Source organism: Vanellus vanellus, assembly GCF_965231255.1.
Source record: "Vanellus vanellus genome assembly, chromosome: 23".
NCBI classification, from domain to species: domain Eukaryota; kingdom Metazoa; phylum Chordata; class Aves; order Charadriiformes; family Charadriidae; genus Vanellus; species Vanellus vanellus.
The window spans coordinates 6,835,338-6,859,571 of NC_138928.1; the positions used below are offsets into that span (position 1 = coordinate 6,835,338).

At 61.1% G+C, this 24,234-nt stretch overlaps 1 protein-coding gene across 1 annotated transcript; it reads left to right on the top strand.

Moving 5' to 3' along the window:
* Positions 1–5,295: 5,295 nt before the first annotated feature.
* Positions 5,296–24,234, top strand: WNT2B (Wnt family member 2B; the record flags this gene model as incomplete). Its single annotated transcript, XM_082494451.1, has 5 exons — positions 5,296–5,459; positions 19,425–19,645; positions 21,240–21,517; positions 21,942–22,206; positions 23,216–24,234. 5 exons carry the CDS (start codon positions 5,296–5,298, stop codon positions 23,443–23,445), a joined length of 1,158 nt encoding a protein of 385 aa, XP_082350577.1. The 3' UTR covers positions 23,446–24,234.

Sequence of the window (24,234 nt, forward strand, 5' to 3'; positions counted from 1 at the left end):
CCAACTCAGAATCACCCACCCCACAGCTTTCCAGGTTATCTGTAAAAGAAAACCTAGAGAAATGGATGGCTTGCAATGCTTCAACTGATAAACTCTAAATATATTATTTTAACTGTAATTTTATTTTGCATTATAAAGTAGAATGAAAATGCTAACAACCACAGGACAAAACATCATTGGAAATGGAAAAGGTTGTTTTGAAAATGAAGAAATGGAACGTTTTTGTGCCCTGGGGACCACCTTCTCTTTCCCCCAAAGCTTGACAGAGTTTCACAAAACATTTCAAGTTTGATGTGCTGCGTTTTGGAGAGAGCCGAGCTGTCCCTGCTGGGGAGGGAGAGGGAAAACTCCGGGAGCAAAAAAAAACCTCTGGAAACCCACACAAGGTGCACCGGTGCCGCAGCGGTACCAGTCCCTCCAGCCGGGCTCCGGAGCGCCCGCACTTGTTTGGGTGCTCCTGAGCCCCATTTCAGCCGCTCCAGCAGTGCCCGGAGGAGGCGGAGGTGTCCCCGCCGGCGCAGGCAGGTGGCCGCTCCAGGGATGCAGGACGAGCACCCCGTGCTGCTCTGCTCCCGTAAAACCCACCCCAAACCCTTGCCTGGTTATAAATAAAGCAGCCGCTGACCTTGGAGATTAATCAGTGGGCCGGTGTCTCTGCGTGATGTCACCCCGTGTTTTTCCACAGGCCTGTCAAATTTCAGCCCCGTCTGATCTGCCGATGACAGCCGGGGCTTGCGCCTGCCAGACAGCACCGGCACGGCCGCCGTCGGTGGGAGGGAGAAGCCGAGAGCGGAGGCCGGCAGGATTTATGGCCGGTTTCTCCCCGGCACGCTCTCCCGCGCTCCCCGCCGCACACACAATACACAGATGCCTCTGGAGGATGACGGAAACCGGGGCTGCTTTGCGTGGCGCGGGTATTTTTAGGTGTTATTGCACCGTTTCTGGCCTTCGGTGACTTTTATGACTAACGCAGCTGGCTTTGCGGCAATCAATCTGAACCTGGGCGCTGGTGCACACCGAGCTGCGTTTCGCCGGGCGAGAGGAGCCCGGCGGGCTCAGGCGGGGAAGGGAGGGATGGAGCCAGGTCCAAGCTGATGCCATGGTGCAGGACGGGTCCCGCGATGGGAAACTGGCTCTTCCCAGGGCACCGCACCCGGCAAAGGCCTCCAGGAAGGCACAAAACCTCCTGGGTGGAAACCCGGCTCTGACACCAGGCAGGGTTTTGATTTTACTTTTCAACCTTTACCCCTGCTTGCTGCTGGACCCGCTGCCCGAACGCCTTCCCACGCTCGGCGGGCAGGAGCTGCCCAGCGCCGGCCGGGCACCAGTGGGCACGCACGGGAGGGGACTGTCCCCACGGTGTGCGTGCCCAGGCATCAACGGGGGCGGAAGGGGGGACATCAGCACACGGCTGCAAAGCTGGGCGCTGCATGTCCACACAGCGATTCGTCAATTAATCTGAGAAGGAACAAAGCAATTAACAGGGGAACCAGGGGACAGACTAACAAAGCACATGCCGTGGCTCTGCTGAAAGGGCTGCCTCGTGCCTGTTTGTTTGGCTCCTGTTTCTATGGTGGTGGAGGCTGTCATGAAGGGTCAATTCATCGTTCTGGTTATTTGTAGCTATATCTAAAGTGTATTCTTGGCATCTCGGACCTCGCAGAGATAGCCAGGGCCTGACCGGGGACTGCTCGGCCGTTGGAAGTTGTCGTTCTTTTGGGGGATAAAAGACCTTTCTTTCATAACCAAGTACCGAAGCCGTCAGGGCTCAGCACTAACCCCACGGTCTCCGTTACTGCTTGCAGAGAGCACTCGGCTCTCGTGGCCGCTGTGTCCCAGTGCTGCCCCCCGCAAGGAGCCCCTTACCTGCCTCCAGCCAGCCTGGGACTGCTTCGCCCCACGCATCCTCCTCGGCATCCTCCTCCACCTCGCTGGGCGACGCGGGGGCCCGGGGCCAGCTCTGCCGGCAGCGGAGCCCCCAGCATGGAGCAGGACACCCTGCCACGAGCACGGCTCCCGCCTGGGGCTCCGCTGGTGCCGCTGTGCTGGGCAGTGATGATGTCCAGCACCGCGTCCCCATGGTGCCCAGGCCCGGCTGTGCTGTGCTCGAAGAGGACAGGGGCATGGCCTCTGCCATGGTCACTTTTGCACGAGTTCAGGAGCTTGGTTGGGCCTTGCTATCCATCCCAAAATAAGTTCCCAATAAATATGTTTATAATGGGGCTTTGTTGCCTCAGAAAGTAGGTTTCCCGTGAGGTCAGCAGGCCTGGCACCGAGGGTTATCTCGGGACAGTGATTTTCCCCCTTGGGGTTCCAGGCGGCTGCGATTATGCAAGGCTCTGAGTTATTCCTGGGGCTGCCACATGAAAGGTTAGCGTCCTCGCTGTGCCCAGCACGGGCATTTTGGAGGTGCAGCGATCCCTCTGCAATCTCCGCTCGCTCTGCGCGCTCCTGGCGCAGCCCCAGCACCTGCGCCTGCAGTCAGAGCAGGAATCCAGCGCCGCGGCGGGGGGAGACAGCTGGGGAGGGAGAGCGACCTCCCCGCTCGCGCCGCCGGAGCCGGCCCTGCTCACCCACGGGAACATGGCGCAGGCAGGCAAGACCACGCTGCCTTCGCCCCTGTGGAAAGATGGGGAGACTCCTGCAGTGCCGGCGTGGACCCGGTACGCGTCCCCGGCTTGCAAACCCTGCCCGACGGCGCCCCAAGCACGCTGCAGGCTGGATGTCACCTATGGGGCAGCTCTTTGGGGCAGGGAATGCCACAGACTGTTCTCGCCTGAGCGTTTCCTTACCCTGCTTTCCTCCCCAGGGGTAACACCCACCGTGGACTGTCCCTCTGCCCCTCACCGCAGCGCCATGCCACGCAAGGGGTGGCACCGGGCCCTGCCCGGCGTGAGCAGCCGCCACCTTCAGCTCCCGGAGAGAGTCTCCAGAGTGACCGACCTGCTAAGAAAATAGAGAGCCCGTTCCTTTGAAGTTAATGAATCGTGAAAGCCTTTGAAAGCAGAGCCTTGTTTATTTACCCACCGCAGCTCATGTGGACGAAGCACCCAGACATCCTGAGCGCACTGCTAATTTGAATGGAAGATCAAATGCGAGTCTCTGCCCGGCTGAGCCGCAGCCGGAGGAGCGAGGGCTGCCTCCCTCGCCACTGAGGGCAGGCAGACACGGGAGAGCCTGACACAAACCCGGGGAAGTGGACGGGACAGTCCATGGGCTGTCAGTCAGGTCTTGTGGAGGAGAACATCGAAATAAGCAACGAGGTTGACAGAGAAACTCAGCACGCTGGGTGCGAAGCTCTGTGAAACCCGGCGCAAGCATTCCGCTTCAACACCTACGACCCCCCATGCAGACACCCATCGCCCTCCCCTCCCAGGGCTGGCACCACTGCCTGCACCGCTGCCTGCACCGCTGCCTCATGCCCTCATCCCAGAGCCAGCTGCAGCCCGACCCAGAGGTCTCCTGCCCAGCACCACGTCACAGCCGAGACCCGCACGCCCAGATGAACACGGCACTTGTCACCTCCTCCCCTCCCTTTCCCATCAGAGCAGGATACAGAGAACTCCTCTCTCTGAAAACAATCCAGTAACAGAGAAAAGCCCATGAAACGGCAACAGCAGAGACCCCAGCACGCTATCCGCTATGATGGGTCTTCTAAACAAACGCACAGCCTTCCACACCAGTCTATAAATATCCGCCTTTTCAGTGCAATCGCTTTATGAATAAGCTGCAATGCAATATTCCATTTGGGCTGTCAGACAAAAGGACAGCACCCTACCAGCACCGGCTTTCTGTCGCTGCAGTTTTCCAAAATATAATTGGATTATAACCGAGTGTGAGTTTCTAGTCCCCGTTTCTCTCGGGCCGGGGCAGTCGCGCTCTGATCTCCAACAGGAATGGGAAGGAAAGAGCAGAATGAGCTGAGCTGGGCAGAGGGGAGGGGGTGGCTGCCGCCACCATGCAAAAAGGACTTTGGTGGATAATGAGGTTTACAATCCCAGTAAATAATTAGGCCTATTGGGAAGTGCCGGCAAGGAGAGGTTACCCATTGCAGCCTCATGCCCGCTCACCTCCAGGGTGTGGACGGACCAGCCAGCCAGGGACCACTCGGGGAAGAGGGAGCTCCCAGGTAAGGTTGGTCTTCACCAGCTACCAGCCAGCAGTTCTAGGGCGCTGAAGGAAGGAGAGCTTAGGGCCAAGGGCAGCTGGTCCACCAGCGCTGCCAGTGCGGCAGCCACAGGCGGCAGAGGCGCGGCAGAGGTGGGAGACCTCTCGCCAAACCGGCACGAAGGGCTGCGGCTGCTGCTCAGACACCGGCCGGCCCAGGGGAGGAAGGCGGTGGCGCTCGCTGGGGACATCACCGCCCCAGGGAGTGCATGTCCTTAGAACAGCGACTGTGCCCCCCCGTCCCCGTGCAGCTGCGGGGTCCGCACCGCCCCCGGCGCCCGCCCGGCTTCCGGCAAGCCGACGGCGCCGCCCGCACCGGGCCCGGAGCAGCCCGCGGGCGCGGTGAGGGGCGGCGGACGCGCGGAAGGCCGCGGCGGCGGGCGCCCCCCCCCCCCCCTCAAGGGGGTGCGGAGCCCCGCGCAGCCCCGCGCAGCCCCGCCGGCCGTTTCCCACCCTGCAGTGACACCTGGCGGGGGCGAGCGCGGGAGGAGCCGGCGGCGGCCCCGGCCCCGAGCATCCCGCCGCGCCGCTGCGCCCCTTCCCCGGGCGGAGCCCGACGGGGCGGCCGCGGCCGGCGGCTCCGCGCCGCGTCCCCGCGGGTGCGGGTGCGGGCGCGGGCGCGGCGGTGGGAGCGGCCCCGCCGGCGGTGGGCAGGGGCCCGGAGGGGGCTGTCCGACCTGCCCTCGGGGAGGTGGGGGTCGGTCCGGCCGGAGCGGCGGCTCCGCGCCTCTGACTCTGCCCAATGAGAGCCCGCAGCACGGCGGGCGCTGTCAATATTTGGCCGCGGCCCCCGCGCTCCCATCCCCAGAGCGTCCTCGCCCTCCGCGCAAAGACCTCCATGGCCCGGCCCGGCCCCGCCGCCCGCCCCGCGCCGCTCGGGGGGCGCCGGCCCCGCTGAGCGCCCCGGCCCGGGACCCCGCGGGGAGCGCCGCCGCCCGGCCCGGCCCTGCCCCGCCGCCCCCCGCGCAGCAGCATGCGCCTGGCGGCGGGGGCCCAGCCGGGGCTCGCTCAGCAGCGCGGAGCCGGCAGCCGCGCCGCGGGGCCGTGACGGGCAGTGCCCCCGAGGGGAGCGCGGGCAGGACCCCCCTCCCCGGTCATTTCTGCGCCTGGACCCCGCCCCGGAGAGATATGCTCAGCCCAAACCGCCTGGAAGCGTCTCCTGGGATTGCCTTGGCCCCCGGGCGTGCGGAGTGCGGAGCCTTCCCTCGGACGGCGGGCGCGGCCCCGCGGCTTTGCCTCCCCCTCGTCCTCCTCCTGCTCGCCCTGACGCCCCGCGCCGACTCCTCGTGGTGGTGAGTCCCCGCGACGGGGCCGCCGCCCCGACGGTCCCCGGGCATCGCCGGCGGGAGCTGCGCGGGGCTCGCCCGCGGGACGGGATGGGACGGGGATGGGGATGGGGACCGGGACGGGGTGGGATGGGGATGGGGATGGAGCCCGGCCGGCGGCTGGGGCAGCGGCGGCGGGAGCGCAGCGATCCCCGCCGAGCCGAGCCGGGGCCGGAGCCCAGCGCCCGACGTGCGGCCGTGGGAGCCCCGCGCGGGGCTGCGGGAGCCGGCGGGGACCGGCCGGGGGTCCCCGGTTCCCCCCGGTCCCGGCTGGGAGCCCCGCGGCGGGACGGGCTCGGGGCTGCTCCGGCTCCACCTGCGCGGCGGCGGCGGCGGCTCCCGGGGAAGAGCGGCGGAGGGGGAACCGCCCGCGCCCCCGACCTGCCGCGGCGCCGGGGCTTTCCCCGAGGCGCTGCCCCGCGGTGCTCCCCCCTTCCCCGGGCACCCCGCGCCCCGAAAGCGCCGTCGCCGCTCGTTTGCCCCCGGTCCGAGACTTGCCGCGGGGACCCCCCCCGCCGCCCGCCGCCTCTGCCGGGGCGCCCAGACCCACACGCCGCGCCCCCCCGGCAGCCACCGCTCCCCGGGCGGGGGCAGGATCGGCCCCTCGGTGCGGTTGGACCCGGGCAGCGGCAGCAGCGAGCGGCCCCCGCGGTCCGCCCTCCGCAGCCGGAGATCGCTGCGGCTCCCGGAGCCGTCCGGCGGCGGGACTGCCCCGCGCACTTGCCGTGCAGTTTCTCGTAAGGCGGCAAGTTGCGGTTCTCCCCCATTTGGATAAGATGAGGCTCTGTAACGGATAGAAACGATGCCGCAGAAAATATCAGCCTTCTAGAAATTAATCTCCTTCTGTCCCGATTCCTGTAACAATGAAAATGCATGTATGCAGAATGAGAATAATTAGGAAAACGGGGAATGTGAAGTTTTCTAAGTGACCCTGTGCTGCTTTAGTAGTTCAGTAACACTGGATAAAAAACCAGTTTGCTGGAGAAAAGTTCTAAGTGTCCTCCACCTTCTAAAAGTCCTCTCTAATCTTGTGGAAAACACTGTTTTCCATGCCAATCTCATCATCGTTAGCACATTGCAGTGGATGAAGCAGAACTTAATCAAATTCAACCCATCTGCCACCAAAAGAGAACAGTTGTTTCTGGAATTCCTCAACTACTGCTGAGCACGTTGCAAGGGCCTGGGAGCACTTAATAGTCGTGCCGATAGCACAGGTATTCCTAGCGCTTGAGAGCACGTCTGGGCGTGTGGCAGTCGTGGCCAGGCTGGCATCCCTGGGAGAGCGGTTCCAGGGTGAGGAAGGCAAAGAGGGAAGCTGTGGGGCTGGGAGGGAGTGGGGAGCCCAGGGGGATGTGCCGCTCGGGCAGCGGGTTGCAACCAGGCGCAAAAGGTGGATTGTGTGAGGAGCAAATTCTTGCAGGGGGCACCACAGGCTTCGGGGGGCACATCCAACACAAACCAGCAACAGCAGTGCCATTCCCAGCCATGCCCGGAGGAGAACTCCTGCAGCTCACTAGGAATTGAAATCACTGGGCAAGAAAATGAGTCACCGTCAGCGAGTCTCAGGTTGATCCAGGCGCTGGCGTGGCTGCCAGCCGCCAGAGCTGCCCCCACCCAGCGGGGCAGGCAAAGACAGGACGGCATCTCTGCGGAAGGTGATGTTGCCGACACGCTAAAAGCCGAGCAAGGAAGGAAGGAAGAGCCTTAGGGCAGCAGAGAAGTTGGATTATTTCACTTCATTATCGAGGAGGCAAGAGGAGGGGAGGCTCGTTGGAGCTGAGGAGTGGGTGCGTGGGGTAAAGTAGCAGGAAAAAGATGAGCTACTGAGTAGTCACAGCATCGTCTGGCCAGAGCTGGGCAGTTCTGGTAACACACTTGGATGCTGGCTGAAGGGTGAAAACTCTTTCTTTAGGAAGAGTATGAAAACCACCTCTTTCCCTTGTTCTTGGGCCCCACTTCTCCCCACGGTGACCACCGCGGTGTCTGCCCTAATTCCAAGCGCCCGGCTCTTCCCGACAAGCGGGAGGAAAACCAGCCACATTTTAAGCCGCAGTAGCTGTGGCTTATTTGGAGGCAGCTAGATTTAGCTCCCGCAGCAGTTTGTGTTCTCAGCTTGCAGACCGGCCCCTCGGCTGGCGGCCTCTGGCCGAGGCAGAAAGGGGAGCGGGGGCAGGAGCCCAGCCCGGGGTGCCCGGGGCCCCGCAGCTCCTCTGCCGTGGCGCACCCACGCGCGGTGCCTATCAACGTTTTCGGCAAGCAGAAATGGTCCCAGGGACCTTAAGTCCGTGACTTTTAAAACAACAAAAATTAGAAAACAAATCTGTTAAACTCACATTTTTTCACTTTTTCGATCGCACTCTCTCTTCTGTAGACCAGAATATTCCTAAGAAAAGCCTTCGCTGAAGCGAGCGCCATTCTGCTGGACGTGTCAGTTCTGATAAAATAGGGTGTTTAGATGAAATTTGTGTTTTACTGAAAATGGTTTCAGCCAGCTGTGGTTTGGGAAAAAGTTATTCAGTGATTTACATAGGTTTCCAAGCACATCTTTAGCACTACTGATATTACAGTAAATACATTTGGTGGTGCATCATCGTTCCTTATTTTTATTATTATTGCCAAATTCTTCTAGGGATTCACACACAATAAACTTGTGGAAATAGAGGAAATGCTTCTCATTTTCAGGGTTGACTTTTAAAGTAGATTAATAGAAAAAACTGGGTCAGTTCTGATCACAGTACATGGAAAGGAAATATCAACCAAATGTTTCTTCTAAACAACTGCAAATTATTAATTTTCAGTGACGTCAGGCATGGCCCGCGCTGCCGCACAAAAACGCCAGGAATTGGTGAACTTTGGCGCTCGAAAAAGCGTTGTGTATGTGCGCGTGTGCTCGGAGCATGTAGCGGCGAGACCGGGGTTTGCGCGGGCCGAGGGGACGGGCTGGGGCTGGCCCCGGGGGCTGGCGTGGCCGTGGCCGTGGCCAGCGGCGCTGGTCGGGCTCCGAGGCCGCGGTGGCTGACCACGGCGGCGCGATGGCCGTGGCTGTGGGGAGCCGCATCCATGCAGAACCGCTCCCAAACTATAACGCGTTACTTAGCAACAAAATACCAACTGAAACACAGACGGAAATTAAGAAGGAATGCACCGGGAAAATCCCTAAATCCCATTTTCGCTTGAGCGCACTCAGGCAGAGAGAACGGCATCGTCGGGGGACGGCAGCTCTCCCCGGGCGGGCGCCCGCCTGGCAGGGCTGTGCCCCGCGCGCCGCCAGAGCACGGCGGGCCCCAAAAGCGGCCTCTGAAATTCCTTCTGAAAGATTTGGAAGATTAGACAAATGTTGCTTATAAACATCAACTGTGCAATAAACAAACTTGGTGTAAATAACTAAGTAGAGTTTACTCGCGACTGAGAGCCCCGCGGGCGGCGCTGGTGTGGAAAGCCATTCCACGTTGAAGGTTTGGTTAAAGAAAAATGTACACAAAGCCGTATGCACACACCCCCCTGCACCCCACCCTCACACATACCCGCTTGCCTGCGAGCCCGCCTGAGCCCCCCCAGCCCCCGGCGCACCAAAGCCTCGTTAGCTAACTTGTTTATTGCTAACCACAGCCCTTGGAAACTACAAATATTTAATTTCATCTGGCATTGGAACAGATGGGAGGCATCAGGCCCCCAAAGAGATAAAACAAATCTGTGGAAGGAAGACTAGCGCGAGCTTGGGCGCGGGTCGGGGAGCGTGCGGGAGCTTGGGGGCCACGTGGGGCTCCTCAAGGCATCGGCGGGTTACGGGGGCTCCTGGGGAGCCGCTGCACCCTGGGGCACGATGCCCGGGCGGGCACTCACCCTCAGGGATGCTCTGGTCCAGAGTTCGGCAGCCGCCCTGCTCCGGCTCCCCTCCTGGGCCGGGGAAGGGGGTCTGCGCGCGCGGGCAGGGAGAACGCACCCGGGGCAGAGCGAGAAGGAGGAGCGCCCATCCGGCGACCCCGGGAGCTGGCGTCAAGCCTGTCCCATGGCCTTGGCGAGGCCACCCCCGTCGCAGGTGGAGAAGGGGCCGTCCCCGCCACAGCTCCCGCGGCTGTGCCTCTCCGGGCGTTGCCGTGTGTTTCTGTCGCGGCACCAGTGCTGCGTCCCGGTCCAGGTGCAGCGGACGGGCACAAGGAGCGATGGAAAAATCGAGCCGCATGTCTGTGGGTACAGGAGAGAGGGGCTCGTTTAAACAGGCATCCCACTGAGGTGTGTGGGAGGGGAAATAGCATCAATAGGAATGTTTGAAATTAAGCCAAGGGAAAGACAGCTGCGTGGAGGAACTCCACAGCCCTGTAACCCTTTGGGGCGCGCGGGGGTGTCGCTGCCTCCCCTCCGTGCCAGCCCCCGCAGGGCAGACCCGCAGCTGCCCCGGGAGAGCTTCGCTAGCGGAGGGTCTGGCAGCTTACGCGGCGGCTCCGAGGAGCGCGTGTCCGTAGCTCCCGATGCCACCCTGCACCGCGGACGAACCATTCCCTCCTCCGCGCGCGCCCCCGCCGCAGAGCAGCTCCGCGTCCAGCCGGCCCCGGTGCAGGCGAGGTACCGGGGGGACCGGCCGTCTCGAAGGGGAGAGGACGTGCAGCGCGGCAGCGCTCGGGGCATCTGCGGGGGGTTCGCACCGGCTGCACGTTTGTTGTTGCAGAGCGCTTCGCATGGCAATAAAAGCCGGAGGTCAGCGACCAGGAAGTCTTTATCCCGAGGCGCTCCGCAGCCCCGGCTGTCCGGGCAGCCGCGCTTTGAAAAATAAGTTTTAAAGTAACGTCAGACTGATGGAGAATGAACCCTGTGGCCTTTGCAGCAGCGCTGGTGTTCGTGGTTGGGGTGTATTGAACAGATGGGTTCTCTCAGTCACTCTGCGCCGTTATAATAATCCTAATTGTGTTTCTTAGTTCATTTTTCATTAGGGTCACTTTCACCTATAGGAAATCTTTCTTAGAAAGAAATGCAGAAGAAAAAATCCTTCTGCTCCTCCAAACTCATTAGCTTTTGCTATGACTGATACCGGTTTCAGCAGTGCCTGCAGCTCACCGTGAGGAGCTCGGTGCTGGGCTGCGTCCTGTGGAAACACGCGGCCTCTGCCCTGGGCAGCTCGCGCCCGCTGCACAAGGAATGCCACGGACCAGAGAAGACTCATCCGTCCCACTTTAGCCCCAGAGACTGTCTTACCTCCCCACGTCTTAGCAAAGTGCTTTGAGATTTGGGGAGCAAAAAAAAAAAGATACTTAAGGATAAAGCATATTTTTGATGAGCAATTTGTGTTGTATTCACACATCACCAACAACGCCGCCGAGGAATAGCTTTCACTCAGCGCCGAGTGAGATTTTGGCCATTCCTGCAGAAGGCACCAGAGTCCTTTTCTCCCGCTGCTTTTATAACCTCCCTCCCTCACCCCTCCTCCGGCTCTGCAGCGGCCGCGGCACTCGGGGCCTTTGTGCTCACCCGATATGTGTTCTGCACACACCGTGTCTCACCTTTGCACCACGGCACGCAGAACAGCCCTCGATACGAGTCACTCTCCATACGAGGTGCCAACAGCAAACACTCCCACGTCAGCCGAGGGGCGCAGGGCAGGGCGCCCGTTTGGGTCCAGCTCCCCGGGACCGCAGCATCTCCCGGACAGTTCAGTCCTTCCCACAGAAACCGCATCCCACCGACTGCGCGTGGGTGCAGGAGAACCAGAGGGGGGGACCGACACGGAACCAAAGGCACACAACTGGGGAAAGGGAGACACACAAGGAACAGAAAGATCGCGGTGCAGAAAATGAAAAATATGTCCCTTGAATGGCACTGGTAGTGGCTCAGCATAATGATATTAAAAATTATTCAAGTGAGACTAACACTCTCAACATACAGAGTAGTGGCTCTAAGTGAGGAAATGAGGACTATTAATCATTCCAAGGCGTTAACAATTCCAGCAGGCCAGGATGGCCCCGTTCCGAGAGGGGCTTAATAAAATACTCAGAGTTTATAATAATAAAATAATATCTCAAATGTCTATAGCACCTTGCAACCCGAAGTGCTTTGCAGTTGGCTATAAATTGTCTGCCCACAGCCAGGGAGAACAGAGGAAGGAAAGCGCAGCATCCTTGGGAAGTATGCGAAGAACTTGAGGAGGTGCAATGCTGCCAGGCGCGTTGGAATTCGCTCTTTATCAGGCAGAGAGGCAGGGATGTTGGATTTGATCCTATCTGAACGAGGTGTCTCCAACAGCTGCCCAGGGCTTTCCAGCCTCCCACCAAAATACAGGTTTTGCGTTGACTCAACGGGAAGGGAAGAGAACAGAAGCCAAGACAGTTTGGCTCCCACGTGGATCTTTCAGGACTATCGAAGTGGTTACGAGGGCAATGGGGAGGTGAGTCAGTTTTCCAGGGGAAGGACTCCAACAGCCCCGGATCCCCCGGAGAAGCCAGACCACGCTCTCATCTCGGGCTCAGCAGCAGAGCTCTTGGAGCACCAGTCAGCAGCGACGAGGCTCCGTGCGAAAGGAGCTCACGGCCCCTGTGGGACGGGTTGCACAAGAGGCTGAGCCTCTCCCGACCGAGGAGAGGGGCACCGGCGCTCCAGCAGCTGCGGGGGCTCGCGGCACTGCCGTCCCCCCGTGCTGAGCCGGGGGAAGAGGCTGGAGGTGTCACAGCACAGTGCTCGGGCACACGTCGGGTCGGGAGAGGCACAGCTGGACCACGCTGCACCCCGGCACGGACAAGGGGAACTCCGGGGGTTTCACAGCACTCGGCTTGCAGAAAGACCTAGAGAAACCCCCAACGCCATAAGTGGTGGTGGAGCCTAAACCAGTGCCAGGCCTCCCCTGCCAGGGCTGTTTTCGGGAGCAGGCAGCGTTCGCAGTTGATCGCAGCACAGCATGGTCGGGGGCGAGAGCAGAGCCAGTGCCGAGGGGAACGTCCCGAGCCGGGACCAAGCCCCAGTTAGAGCTGGGCTCGCAGGTGTCTGATGGCACCGCCTGGGGCTGCGGAGGGGCCCGAAGCTCAGCGTTTCTCCCAAATGGGGCTGAGGTTATTTGCCCGAGTCACGTTAGGTGTGAGAGCTACGCGTGACAGGCGGTCGGTGGCCATCAGAGGGTACGGAGCTGAGACTCAATGCGTAACATGGGCAGGAACAACACCTTGGCGCTTTGCTTGCTTGCTTGCTTGCTTTTTTGTTTTGTGGTGGTTGTTTTAAACGTGGTTTGGTCAAGTTCAGAGCCCCTGAGCGCTGCTCTGTGCGTCACCGGACAGCAGGAGGCTGCCCACGTCTCTGTACTGCCCGTAACGAAAGAGGGAGCCCGTTAGGAGCCCCGGGAGCAGTTGACGTGGCCGAGGGTTCAGGGATTTAAGCTGTCCAAACTGTCCTAACCGAGTTGAGAACGCGCTGCACGTGATGGGGAGAGGCGATATCGTAGAAGGCAAAGTCTGAAGCTGCAGCCCTGTTAGATGGGATGTGAGAGCCGAGCCTGCCGCCTGCGCCGAGACCCGGCTTCAGGTCGGAGGAGCATCTCTTGGTGATTGCAAAGCCATCGAGCTGGCGGGGTTGATGGTGCTGTGTCTATCCAGAGCACCTCCTGCCCCCCCCGGGCGCTGCATCCCCCCATGCTTCTGTTCCCCCCCTGCTCTGCCGCCGAACAAGGAGCTACAAACAGTTGGCAAAAGGGTTTTGGGATCCTCGGGAAGAGAAGCCATAGGAAGGAGACCTGTCAACCTGCCATCATTTTTGAGCCATGAACTCTCTCTGCATCAAGCAGTGGCAACGAGGAAGCCTCGTGCCTGCGCTCTCGGCGTGCCGCGGCGGCCGCAGCAGCCGCAGCCACCCGGGGCTGCCCCGCGCCTGGAGCCTGGCTCACCACCTCACTGCACGGACGTCCTCCTCCCAGCGTCAAGTCAACCTGCGATAGTCACCTTACATAACCTCAGCTTGCATTAATCGAATTTAAAACTGTGCCCCTTAGTGGTATCGGTGCAACCACGATTTCCCCACAGTGGGAACTTCCAACATTTCAGCAGCTGTTTTAATTCTAAAGCAAAGCACAAAAATTGCAAATTTTAAGATTTGCCTGAGAATGGCAATTCCAAAAATTTCCCTTTTGAAATCAAGTAATGCCCAAATAGGTTTTTCAATGCCATATAAAACGGAGTCAAATGAAATACTGGATACAGCAGACTGTCTACTATAAATTTCGTTAGAAACTTAATTAGCGCACTAACATACTTCTCAACAACGCCTTGGCATTACAGAAACGCAGCAACCGAGACCGAGTTCCAATTCCACTTAATTTTACCCGTTCCCATGAAATATTCCCTGTCTTCAAAACCTCATTTTCCAGGAGACATTTTCCACCCGATATCCACGAGTGAGTCCAGAGCAGTGGCAGGACGCCAGCCAAGCCTCTCCTGGTGTGGGACCTCACCGGGGCGCCGCGGTGCGGGAGGCCGCCGTGCGGCACAGCCCGGGCACGCGGTTGGCAGTGCCGAGAGCATCCCTGCTGGTCGGGGGAGCCGTGACTAGCGCACCCCACACCGACACGCCTGGGCAAAGGCTGACACCATCCACGGAGACGAGCCCTGGGCTGGCACCAGGAGGGGACGCAGAGCTTTCCGTGGCCACCGCAGCGCCCACAGCCCCACAGTGGCCGGTATTTCCATGCGACGCTCGTCCCAGCCACACGCAAAGCAAGCGGCAGCCGGGCTCGCCGCAGAGACATGAAGAGCAGGGCTTTGCCTCTGCCGGGCTGACTTACCGACTCCCCGGAGAAATGCCGTTTCGCCGGTGGCTGGTGACGGCCGGAGCTGGGTGCACACCGGGGCTGAGCTGCCGTCGCCTCTTTGGGGCTGGAGAGCCGCCCCCACAAACCACTGGGTCAGCCGGTAGGGTTTTAGCGATTAAACAAAATTACTGCCAACAGCTCTGAGTTACGAAAAGAAAATAATCTGGCGGTGGCCCAGGTCTACATTGCAGAGGGCCGGTTATCTGTAAGGAAAGGGTAACTGAATTGCCCGTTGCGGCATCCTCCTGCTTGGAGCACTGCAGAGCTGTGGTTCCCTCTGACCGCTGGCTTTGGAGAGCGGCTCCCAAGGCCCCACGAAGGCAGCCTGGTGCTCCTGGCGTCTGGAGAAACCCCTCAACAGCCCCACAGCTGGTTCGCTCGCCTGGCCAGGCTTACGCCGACACGTTTGGGGCAGGCTGGCCCGGGCTGATGGAGAGGGCCCCTTCCTCCGGCAGCAGACATTCCCCTCTGCCTGTCGCTAAGGTGCCTCAGGCGCTGGCTGTGCGGTCGATCTCCCCACTGCTACCCCTCGACTACGGGGCCTTTCCCGGGTCTTTTGGTGTTTCCTATTAAAGAGCTCAGCAACTGGGAAGCTGCCTACACTGTGTCGGGGCCAAAAGCACGGTTTGCTGATCCAGGAAAAGATTCCAGTGCAGTGAAGGCTGAGAAGGAACGGGGTGTACTGGGATCTGATCCTTGGGACAAGTTGCAGCAAATCCCGGGAACTCGCAGCCCACACGCGACCGGAGGGATCCCCTCCTCGCCCGCGGGGAGCTGCACCCACGGGCAGGAGGATAGGAAAGCCCTGAGCTCTTCAGAATCTCACCAGAGCGGTCTGAGCTGAGGGCAGAGAGGTGACGCGGGGCACAGGGCTCCGCGAGAGCGCCCTGAGGAGTCTGCAAGTCCTTTGGGACGCCGGGCCAGCTCTCGTGGGGAGCGCGGGAGCAGGACACATAGAGCACGGAGGCAAGCCTTGGAAGGGGGTTAGCGCAGAACGCATGCTGCCAAGTAAATAGATGCGTCTGCCTCTGATTTGCATGTTTATCTTAGAAGCAATTTAGGTTTCTCCTTGTTTACAAGAGTCGAAGTCAGCAGACTCTTAGAACAAGAACAACAACTGGGAGCCAACATGTGACAGTTGTCTCCTGTTCCCCGGCGCGTCGGAGCGGCCGGCGCTCGCGGGCTCTTGGGAAAGGGCCTCAGCTGCGCCGGTGGATGCGCCCGTGCGGGAGAGGTACTTGCAGAGAGGAGGAAGGCTGGCGGGGGGGCGAGGAGTACTTTACCTGCTTTACCTCGCGGGCTCGGAGGACGCTTGCCTGCGTAACGAAGTCTCCGGCCTCTGCTGCGGCTGCGCAATTGCTCCTTGCAGGGAACGGGGGGGACGGCAGAGCTCCGGTGCCACACGCGGCAGCACTGCGGCTCGCACCCACCTCCTGGCAGCGGAGCTGTAGGAGCAAATGGGAAATAATACAGCAAGCGGGAAATACAGCAAGCTTGCGATTGCACGCGTTGGGAAGAAGCAAACGGTGCAGCATCACGCAGCCGAAGTCGGCCGGAGGGATCGGTGCCAGTCCCTCGGCATGAGCTGAGCAAACAGCTCTGCCCTCGGCAAGAGGGCGACGGAAGAGCTTTGCAGGCACTGCGGGAGGACCTTGCAGCCTCCCGTGGAACCCATCTGATGGGGGGGGGGGATCGTTATCCCCACGTGCACTTAATTGCTAACTCCCTCCCAGGCCCCCCCCGCCGCGGGCTGCTCCTGCCTCGCTCCCTCTGGCCACGCGGACGTCCAGCCCCAGCAGCCTCCAGCATCAGGAGCAGTTCCCTCTCACTGACTTTTCTGAACTCAGCCCTTGGGTGTTTTGTTTTTTTTTTTCTGCTGTAAAAATGCAGATTCCCCAAGAGAGAGAGGCATTTCACAGAAATTTGCCACTTCCAGCACAACTTCATTTTTAAAAATGAAGTTCTGATAAAGCATCTGGGGACTTCTCGGAACATCCATTGTCTTTCCTATTTCAGTGTTTTTAAAATGCCATAGATTTTTTGAAATAAAATCGGAAGGGATGCTTTAATCAATCCAAAACAAATGTTTGGGTTTTTTCCCTCCCAAAATTCTGCTTGGCAGAATTTTCTGATGTTCCTTGTCTCGCTCCATTTCAGAATAACCGAACCCAACTGGAGCATTTCTCACGAAATGGAAGGTCTCGGTCCTGCCGAGATAACCGCAGCCTTTCCAAGACACGTGAGGAATTTTCCCCCTTCTCGTGCCGTGCCACTTCCCAGCGCCACTGCAATCGTGGGACAGATTTCAGTACATAACCTCGGATGGAGCCCGTGGGTAGCGCAGCAAATACGCTGCTTGTTTGCGGCCCCCGGCGGGTCCCTGGGACCCTGCGCGGCGAGGGGCTCCCGCGGCAGTCGGTGCCCTCCGCCCTGCTCTCCTTCCACTTTCTCCTGCTGATAGTGTTTGCTCTGATCTGGGTATTTGGCAGGAGAATTAACGAGAAGTAATTAGCTCTCAGTGTGAAAAAGGGAGTGCCTGGTGTTTATCTTGTCTGGAGGGTTTTCCTTGATCTCAGTCTCCCAGGGGATGGTGTCAGCCAGGGCTTCATCCGCCGCTCTCCGGTTGTGGGCGCAGCTCCTCGGCCAGCCCTGCTCACAGCCCGCCGCCGGTACCGGGGACCAGTGCCGCAGCACTGGAGGTGGCAGGGGACGGGGTCCCCGCAAGGTTCCCGGTGAGACGGCCCGTCAGAGGACGTTTTCCAGCTTTCCCCGCATCTCCTTCCTCCAGTGAAGAGGCGCTTTGTCTGCTGCTGCAGCCTCCGTCCTGCAGCCTCGTCCCAGCTCTCTGCAGCGCACGCAGGGACACGTCGGCCATCCCCGTCCTTGCTGCGACCAGGCGGGCTGGGCAGAGTGCAGTCAGGGCCAGGGTACCCGGCCACGCTCCCCCATGGAATCTCTGCATCCCCACTCGAGACCGCTGGCCTGTGCCATGGTCCAGCTGGTGGGATGCTCCTGCGACCTGCGCGCCACGGGCAGGAACCGGCCGCCCTCACAGCCCAGCACGAGTGAGGCGGTTAAACGCCCACAGTCGGCATCGCTCGATGAGCTCCTGCTGGCTTTTCTTTCCTAAACGGCTTCTGCCATCTCCCTTGTCCCACTGCTGCAGGATGAAAGGCTGACAAGCGAGCCTGTGAAAATAACGCTCGCGGGCCCTCGGTGTCGGGGCTTGCAGAGCCATGGGGAGCCGGGTTTATTATCCTCAGCTCCAGCCTGAGATGACCTTGTGCTTCTGCCAGCATTTAAACAAAATATTTTAAAAGAGGGAACAGATCCCATTGCTTTCTGTGCTCGCAGGGTTTTCCTGAGCCTGGGAGCTCTCTCTGGGGCTGATAGAATTGATAGAACATGGCCAGAGAGAGACAATGAAATATTGCCCAAGCTTATTGCTTTTTACTGTTATTAAAGGGAGGTTCTTACTTCCAGTCTGGGGGGGGTTGAAAAATTTGAATCCCACCCAAACCTCATCCCTTCCAGCCAGAATCACAGCTCCGCGTGCTGTGGCAAACATCATCCTCCGGCACACGCAGCCGCTGCCCGGCTGGGGCGAGCGGGTGGCGCAGGTGGGGGCCAGCCGGGATGGAAAATTCCACGTTGTCACCATTGTCCAGGCTGGTGCGAGGCTGCGGGGCGCAGGACGGGGCTCAGGGTCCCTCCCCCGTGTCCGTGGAAGGCTGCCCGTGGGGCTCAGCCAGGCTCCACCAGACTGCTGTTTGCACATTGTCTTTCTGCTTCGAGCTCCCGCCCTCCCCTGCGGGAGGGGACCGGGATGCAGGCAGGGTACGGGCAGGGTACAGGCAGCGTATGGGCAGGACAGGAGACACAGTGCAGTTCTTCTGGTTATCCAACTTCAGGGCACGATCATAAACGTTCACCAGTGCAAGAGATGCCCAGGGAGGACCAGAGAGCCGGGGGATGCAGCAACAGGAGGTGAAGCCTGCTCCTTTCTCCCCTACCTGAGCATCGCACGTGTGCCTGTGCCCTGGACCGTTGTCCCCGCACTGTCCCTGACCAGGGCGCGGGCAGGAGGCAGCGCAGAGCCTGCGCCAGCACCGGCATCTCAGCCGGGCTCCATCCCGCTGCACTCAGTGGGGCCGGGCTGGGATGCAGGGATGAGGGCGGGCGGGAGGGAGGGAGGTTTTGCACATCAGCAGGTTCCTCCGCTGCCTCCCCAGGAGCTCACAGTGAGCCCGGGCTCTCAGGGCCACGGGCCACGGGCCCCACAACTTGCAGCCCCCATGGCCGCCTGTCTCCCGGGGGAGATGGGCTCCGCAGGGACCGCTGCTCCCTGCCGCAGCCGTGCACGCACCGAGCAGAGCTTCCCCCACCCCGGCTGGTGCGGCTCGGGGTTATTTTGTTAAACACAAAGACCACAGCCCAGCGGCTGTGATGGCTCAGCAGCGCCCTGTCCCTGTGTCCTGCCTGTCGGAACCACAGCGAGCGACGTGCCCCACGGCCCCCGGGCTCGCCCACACCGAGGGGATGCTGCACGGTGGGCACGCCGCGGCGGGGGGACGCCCTCGGCAGAGCCCAGAGCAACTGTGACACAGCTGGAAAGAACGGAGGGAAAGGTGGGCTTCAATATAAGCCCCCCCAGCAGGGTGAGGGCCCGGGGGGGGCAGAGCCCCGCACCCTCCCCCTCTGCGGGCAGCACAGTAATCATAGAATTGTCTAGGTTGGAAGAGACCCTTGGGATCATCGAGTCCAACCATCCACCCTACGCTACAAAGTTCTCCCCTACACCATATCCCCCAACACCACATCTAAATGTCTCTTAAACACATCCAGGGATGGTGACCCAACCACCTCCCTGGGCAGTCTATTCCAATGCCCGACCACTCTTGCTGTGAAAAATTCTTTCCTAATGTTCAGTCTAAATCTACCCTGTTGGAGCTTGAAGCCATTCCCTCTTGTTCTGTCATTAATTACCTGTGAGAAGAGACCAGCACCGACCTCTCTACAGTGCCCTTTCAAATAGTTGTAGAGAGTGATGAGGTCTCCCCTCGGCCTCCTCCTCCTCAAACTAAACAGTCCCAGCTCCTTCAACTGCTCTTCGTATGATTTGTCTGCTAATGCATCGCCGTTCTCTCTCGCAGGTACATCGGGGCGCTGGGCGCAAGGGTGATCTGCGATAACATCCCCGGGCTGGTGAACAAGCAGCGGCAGCTGTGCCAGAGGTACCCCGACATCATGCAGTCGGTCGGGGAGGGAGCCAAGGAGTGGATCCGGGAGTGCCAGCACCAGTTCCGGCACCACCGCTGGAACTGCAGCACCCTGGACCGGGACCACACCGTCTTCGGCCGCGTCATGCTGCGAAGTAGGTTCTGCCCCGTCCCCTTCCCAGCGCCGTGCGCCCTGTCTGCCTGGGAGAGTCTCTCCTCTCGCCGGGCTGCCGTGCCCGGTGGCTTGGATCGCTCCCTTAGGAGAGCTTTGCCTTTCCCTGTAAATTAATCAAGCAGTAATGGGAGCAGAGCACCGCGATTGAAATAGCTGCACCAGATGAGATGGAGCAGGGGGAGCACTGGGGGAGAAGGGGGAAGGAGGAGACACCTCCGGAGAACAGGCTCATATGTAAACAGTAATGGGATATATAAATATTTGGAGAGCGGGGTTGGCCAGGACTCAGCCGTTCACGTGGGAACTGGCTGTTCCCTTGCGTGGCAGGGGAGGCAAGGCAGCGCTGCGGCTCCAGTCCTCGCTTCGGGCTCCGAGGTGGAGGAGGACGACGGCTGCGGGGCAGTCGCCAGCCCTGCAGGCCGGGCCGGGCACAGCCCCTGCCCCGGGGGGACCTCCCGCTCCAGGTGAGGGACGGGTACAGCAACAGCAGGGACGTGCCCGAGGAGCCAGGAGGAAGGGCGCGATGGGGACAGGGACGGTTCCAGAGCAGGAGCAGCATTGTGGGCTCCAGCCACCCCCGGGAGGGCTCCGGCAGCGAGCGGACCCCGGGAGCGCATCCAGCCCCGCAGTCTCCAAATCAAAGGCGGCTGGAGGAGCCTCTCCGCTCGCCAGGAGCGGCTCATATGGAGGACATGTGAGCGCCCGCGCAGGGAGCCGGGGAGCGGGGGGCTTGCTCCCAGCTGGCGGGGGGATGGGCGGCTGCCCGGCGGGGCGAGCGGCAGAGCCTGCGGGCCAGACCCCCGAGAGGAGCCGCCTGGAGGGAAGGGGGCTGGACGCGCCGGGACGCAGCACTCACCCTGCCGGGACGCAGCCTGCCCGGTCTCAGCCTCTCCATCCCCGCCACGGCACCGTTACTCCCGCCCGCATCCTCTCCTGGCGAAGGATGGGGAATGATGAAAGCTCCTCGCCACAGCCCCATCCTGCGAGGCCCAAAGAGAGCTCTGCTCCCTTTGAAGTTGCTTTCAAAGGCTCTCAGAAATGAAGATGAACATGGTTTTGATTTGCAGCTTCTTTTACAGCATTATAAAAACAGCTGCGAACTCGCACCAGAGACATGAAATAGCGGGCGGCACGCCGTGCCACGCAGGGAAAGCTGAACCCGGCCAGAGCGGCCGCCAGCTCCCGCGCTCGGCATCGCCCCGGGAGGGAGGCGGCCCCGGCCGAAGGGCACTGGCTGGTCCTGCCGTCTCAGCACCGAGGGGCACCCACACGGCCCCCGAGCTGTGGGTCAGCGACGGGGACCGGTGGGGCAGTCCCGAGAACAGCCCGACACCCTGAGCTGCTGAGCCCCGATGGTCAGTGCGGAATTCCCCTTAGTGTGAAAGGTGCCAGGGATGCCGCGGCTGGACTCGGCGGCCAGCAGAGATGACTGGGTTTGATTTCCCCATGTGCAGGACAGTGTCCCTCCCAGCCGCGAAGGTGCCACCGCACCACGCCCCGCTCCTTGGCACGCTGCGGGTACCGGCACAGCCCCGCACGCTCACTCCCCGTCCCCGTTTCTCTCCCCGCGGCAGGCAGCAGGGAGGCCGCCTTCGTCTACGCCATCTCCTCGGCCGGAGTGGTCTACGCCATCACGCGGGCGTGCAGCCAAGGGGACCTGAAGGCCTGCAGCTGCGACCCGCTCAAGAGGGGCCGCTCCAAGGACGAGCGCGGGGAGTTCGACTGGGGCGGCTGCAGCGACAACATCAACTACGGGATCCGGTTTGCCAAAGCCTTTGTGGACGCCAAGGAGAAGAAAGTGAAGGACGCCCGGGCGCTGATGAACCTGCACAACAACCGCTGCGGGAGGATGGTGAGTGCGGCCCCCGCCGCGAGCCCTGTGCCCGGCCAGCCGTGCCACCGGCACCTCCCGGCACGGGAACGGGCAGCGGGAGCAGCTCGGGCAGTGGCGCAGGACCCTGGGTGGCCACGGAGGGCAGGTCCTGCTGCAGACGGGGGCAGGACGCTGCGCTGCCTTCCCAGTGCCCCCCGCACGCTCTGCCTGGGGAACGGCCCCGTGGGGATGGCAGGACCCCGCTTACCTTTGCCCCCAGCACGTGTCCTCACTGATGCTGGCGTCAGTGACCGTGGGAACGCCTCCTCCGTCCGCAGCGCCCCTCTCCCGTTGGGAGCCCCGTCCCGCACAGGCGAGGGCTGACAAGCTGCACCAGGGACCAGCAGACGCAGGCGCGGTGTGTGGGTGACTGCTGGTCCTCACGGCATCCCTCTTCCCACAGGCTGTGAAGCGTTTCCTGAAGCTGGAGTGCAAATGCCACGGGGTCAGCGGCTCCTGCACACTAAGGACTTGTTGGCTGGCAATGTCAGATTTTCGCAAAACAGGGGATTACCTAAGGAAGAAATACAACGGGGCCATCCAGGTGACCATGAATCAGGACGGCACTGGCTTCACGGTGGCCAACAAGAACTTCAGGAAGCCCACGAAAACAGATCTGGTGTATTTTGAGAACTCACCTGATTACTGTGTGATGGACAAGTCAGCAGGTAAAAACCAAAGCTCCATTTGTTGCCCAAAAGCGGCTCTTCCTCCCCTCCTGACAGGCCAGCAGCTCCCACCCAGTCCAGCCTGGCCGGGCTGCTCGGGGACGTCGGCTCCCACCGCAGCCCAGTCCCCGGTGGGGGGGTCACGCCATGGGGGGTCACCCGACCCTCAGCGGCTGCTGATGCTCACTGGGTTCCCGCAGCACCTCGCGCCTGTGCAGACAGGACCGGGTTTGTCCAAAATCCCCAAGCTTTACACCAAAGATCCAAACCCATCAGGCCTCTTGTAATGGATGTAGCGCAGCGTTTCCTCAGAGCCTTCCTCCTGCAGAGCAAAGCTCCCCTAAACGGGCACTAAAGAGCCCGTTTCGGGCGGCAGGCTGCCGGCTTCTCCTCCGAACACAGCCCAGGCTGGGACGAGAGCGGGGAAGGCGGTGTCGGGGCTGCTCGGCCCCGGCAGAGGAGGTCAGTGGTTTCCCAGGCTGGAGCATCCCCGGTGGGGGGTTGGCAGTAGCCGCGGGGGCTCGGTGGGGAAGGCAGCACGTGCTCCCGCCGCCCGTCAGCGAGCCCTTAGCCCGAGCAGAGGGGGCACTTCCAGCTTTGCCGGCCGCAGAGCCCGGCTCGGCGGGGACACACTGCCCCAGGGCCCCCCCGGGCACAGAGCCCGTCCCCGTGTGCTCTGGGCAGCCGCAGGCTCCGGCAGCGGGACAGAGCCACGCAGAGGGTCCCCAGAGCGGCGTCCCTGGCCGGGCTCGCTGCAAGCCGTGCCCTCACCGAAGCAGGCAACGGCTCCGCAACCCCTCCCCCGCAGCCCGTGTCCGGCCTTCGGGAGCCGCGCTGCGGCACCGGCTGTGACAGGGACGAGGAGATTTCACCGCTGCTAAAGGCAGACGTATCGGAGGTCTCCGTGGCCGAGACCCAATCTTGGCGCTGCCAACAACCGCGGGGCGGGGGAAGCATTTGGACGCGATGGAGGGGGAACACGCTGACCTGCTCTCGCTCCCCTCTCCAGGCTCCCTGGGCACCGCCGGCCGCGTCTGCAACAAGATGTCCCGCGGGACGGACGGCTGCGAGGTGATGTGCTGCGGGCGGGGGTACGACACCACACGCGTCACGCGCATCACCAAGTGCGAGTGCAAGTTCCACTGGTGCTGCGCTGTGCGCTGCAAGGAGTGCGAGGACACTGTGGACGTGCACACGTGTAAAGCGCCGAAACGGGCCGAGTGGTTGGACCAGACCTGAGGAGACGGGAGCACGGAGGGGCGAATCCACTGCCACCCCTCCTTGCAATTTTTTAAACCCCTGTGCCCTGAGGGCCATGACATTCTGGGAGCTGTAGTTCAACTGCATGGCTTTTATTTAATTAATTCTGCAAAGCACTAAAGAAAGGACTACATTTCCCAGGAGGTACCGTGGACCCTTCTATTTGCTCAGCAGAACTAATCCCCTACCCAGGAGGAGTCCGCAGTCCCTGCTTGACCCGTGAAACTGCCGTCGCCCATTGTTCTCTTTGCAAAGGGACGGTGCAACCGATACGGACTCGGAGGACCGACCGTCGGGAGGCGATGGCTGAGGAAACCTGCGCCTCCCCAGAGAATTTACATTGCAGTCAAGTCTCACCGGCAAAAAACACTAGTTCAGAATAATCCACTCTTGCAGAAAGCATTCTTGCTTTTACTTTTTTCCAAGGCCAGGGAAGGGTGCTGCCAACCCCTGAGACAGTTCCGTGATCCCCGCGTTGCCCTCGAGCGGCCCCGGCCGCGCTGCCGACCCCCCAGAGCAAGGGCAGCCTCTGCACGAGGCTCCCCCGGCTCCCCCGCCAAGGTGACAAGCGGAGCTGTGAGCTGGAACTGACACCTGAGGGACTGCACAGAGACCAGGGCCACCCCCCGATGCTGGCGGCCACAGAGGGCTAGAGGAAGCAAACAAAACCTGTGAACTTACTGGTAGGTTCTGAAGTCAATGGATACAACAGCATCTCTGTAAAACTCACTTGTATGTTGTGTATACTGCTTATTATTTTAAGTCAAA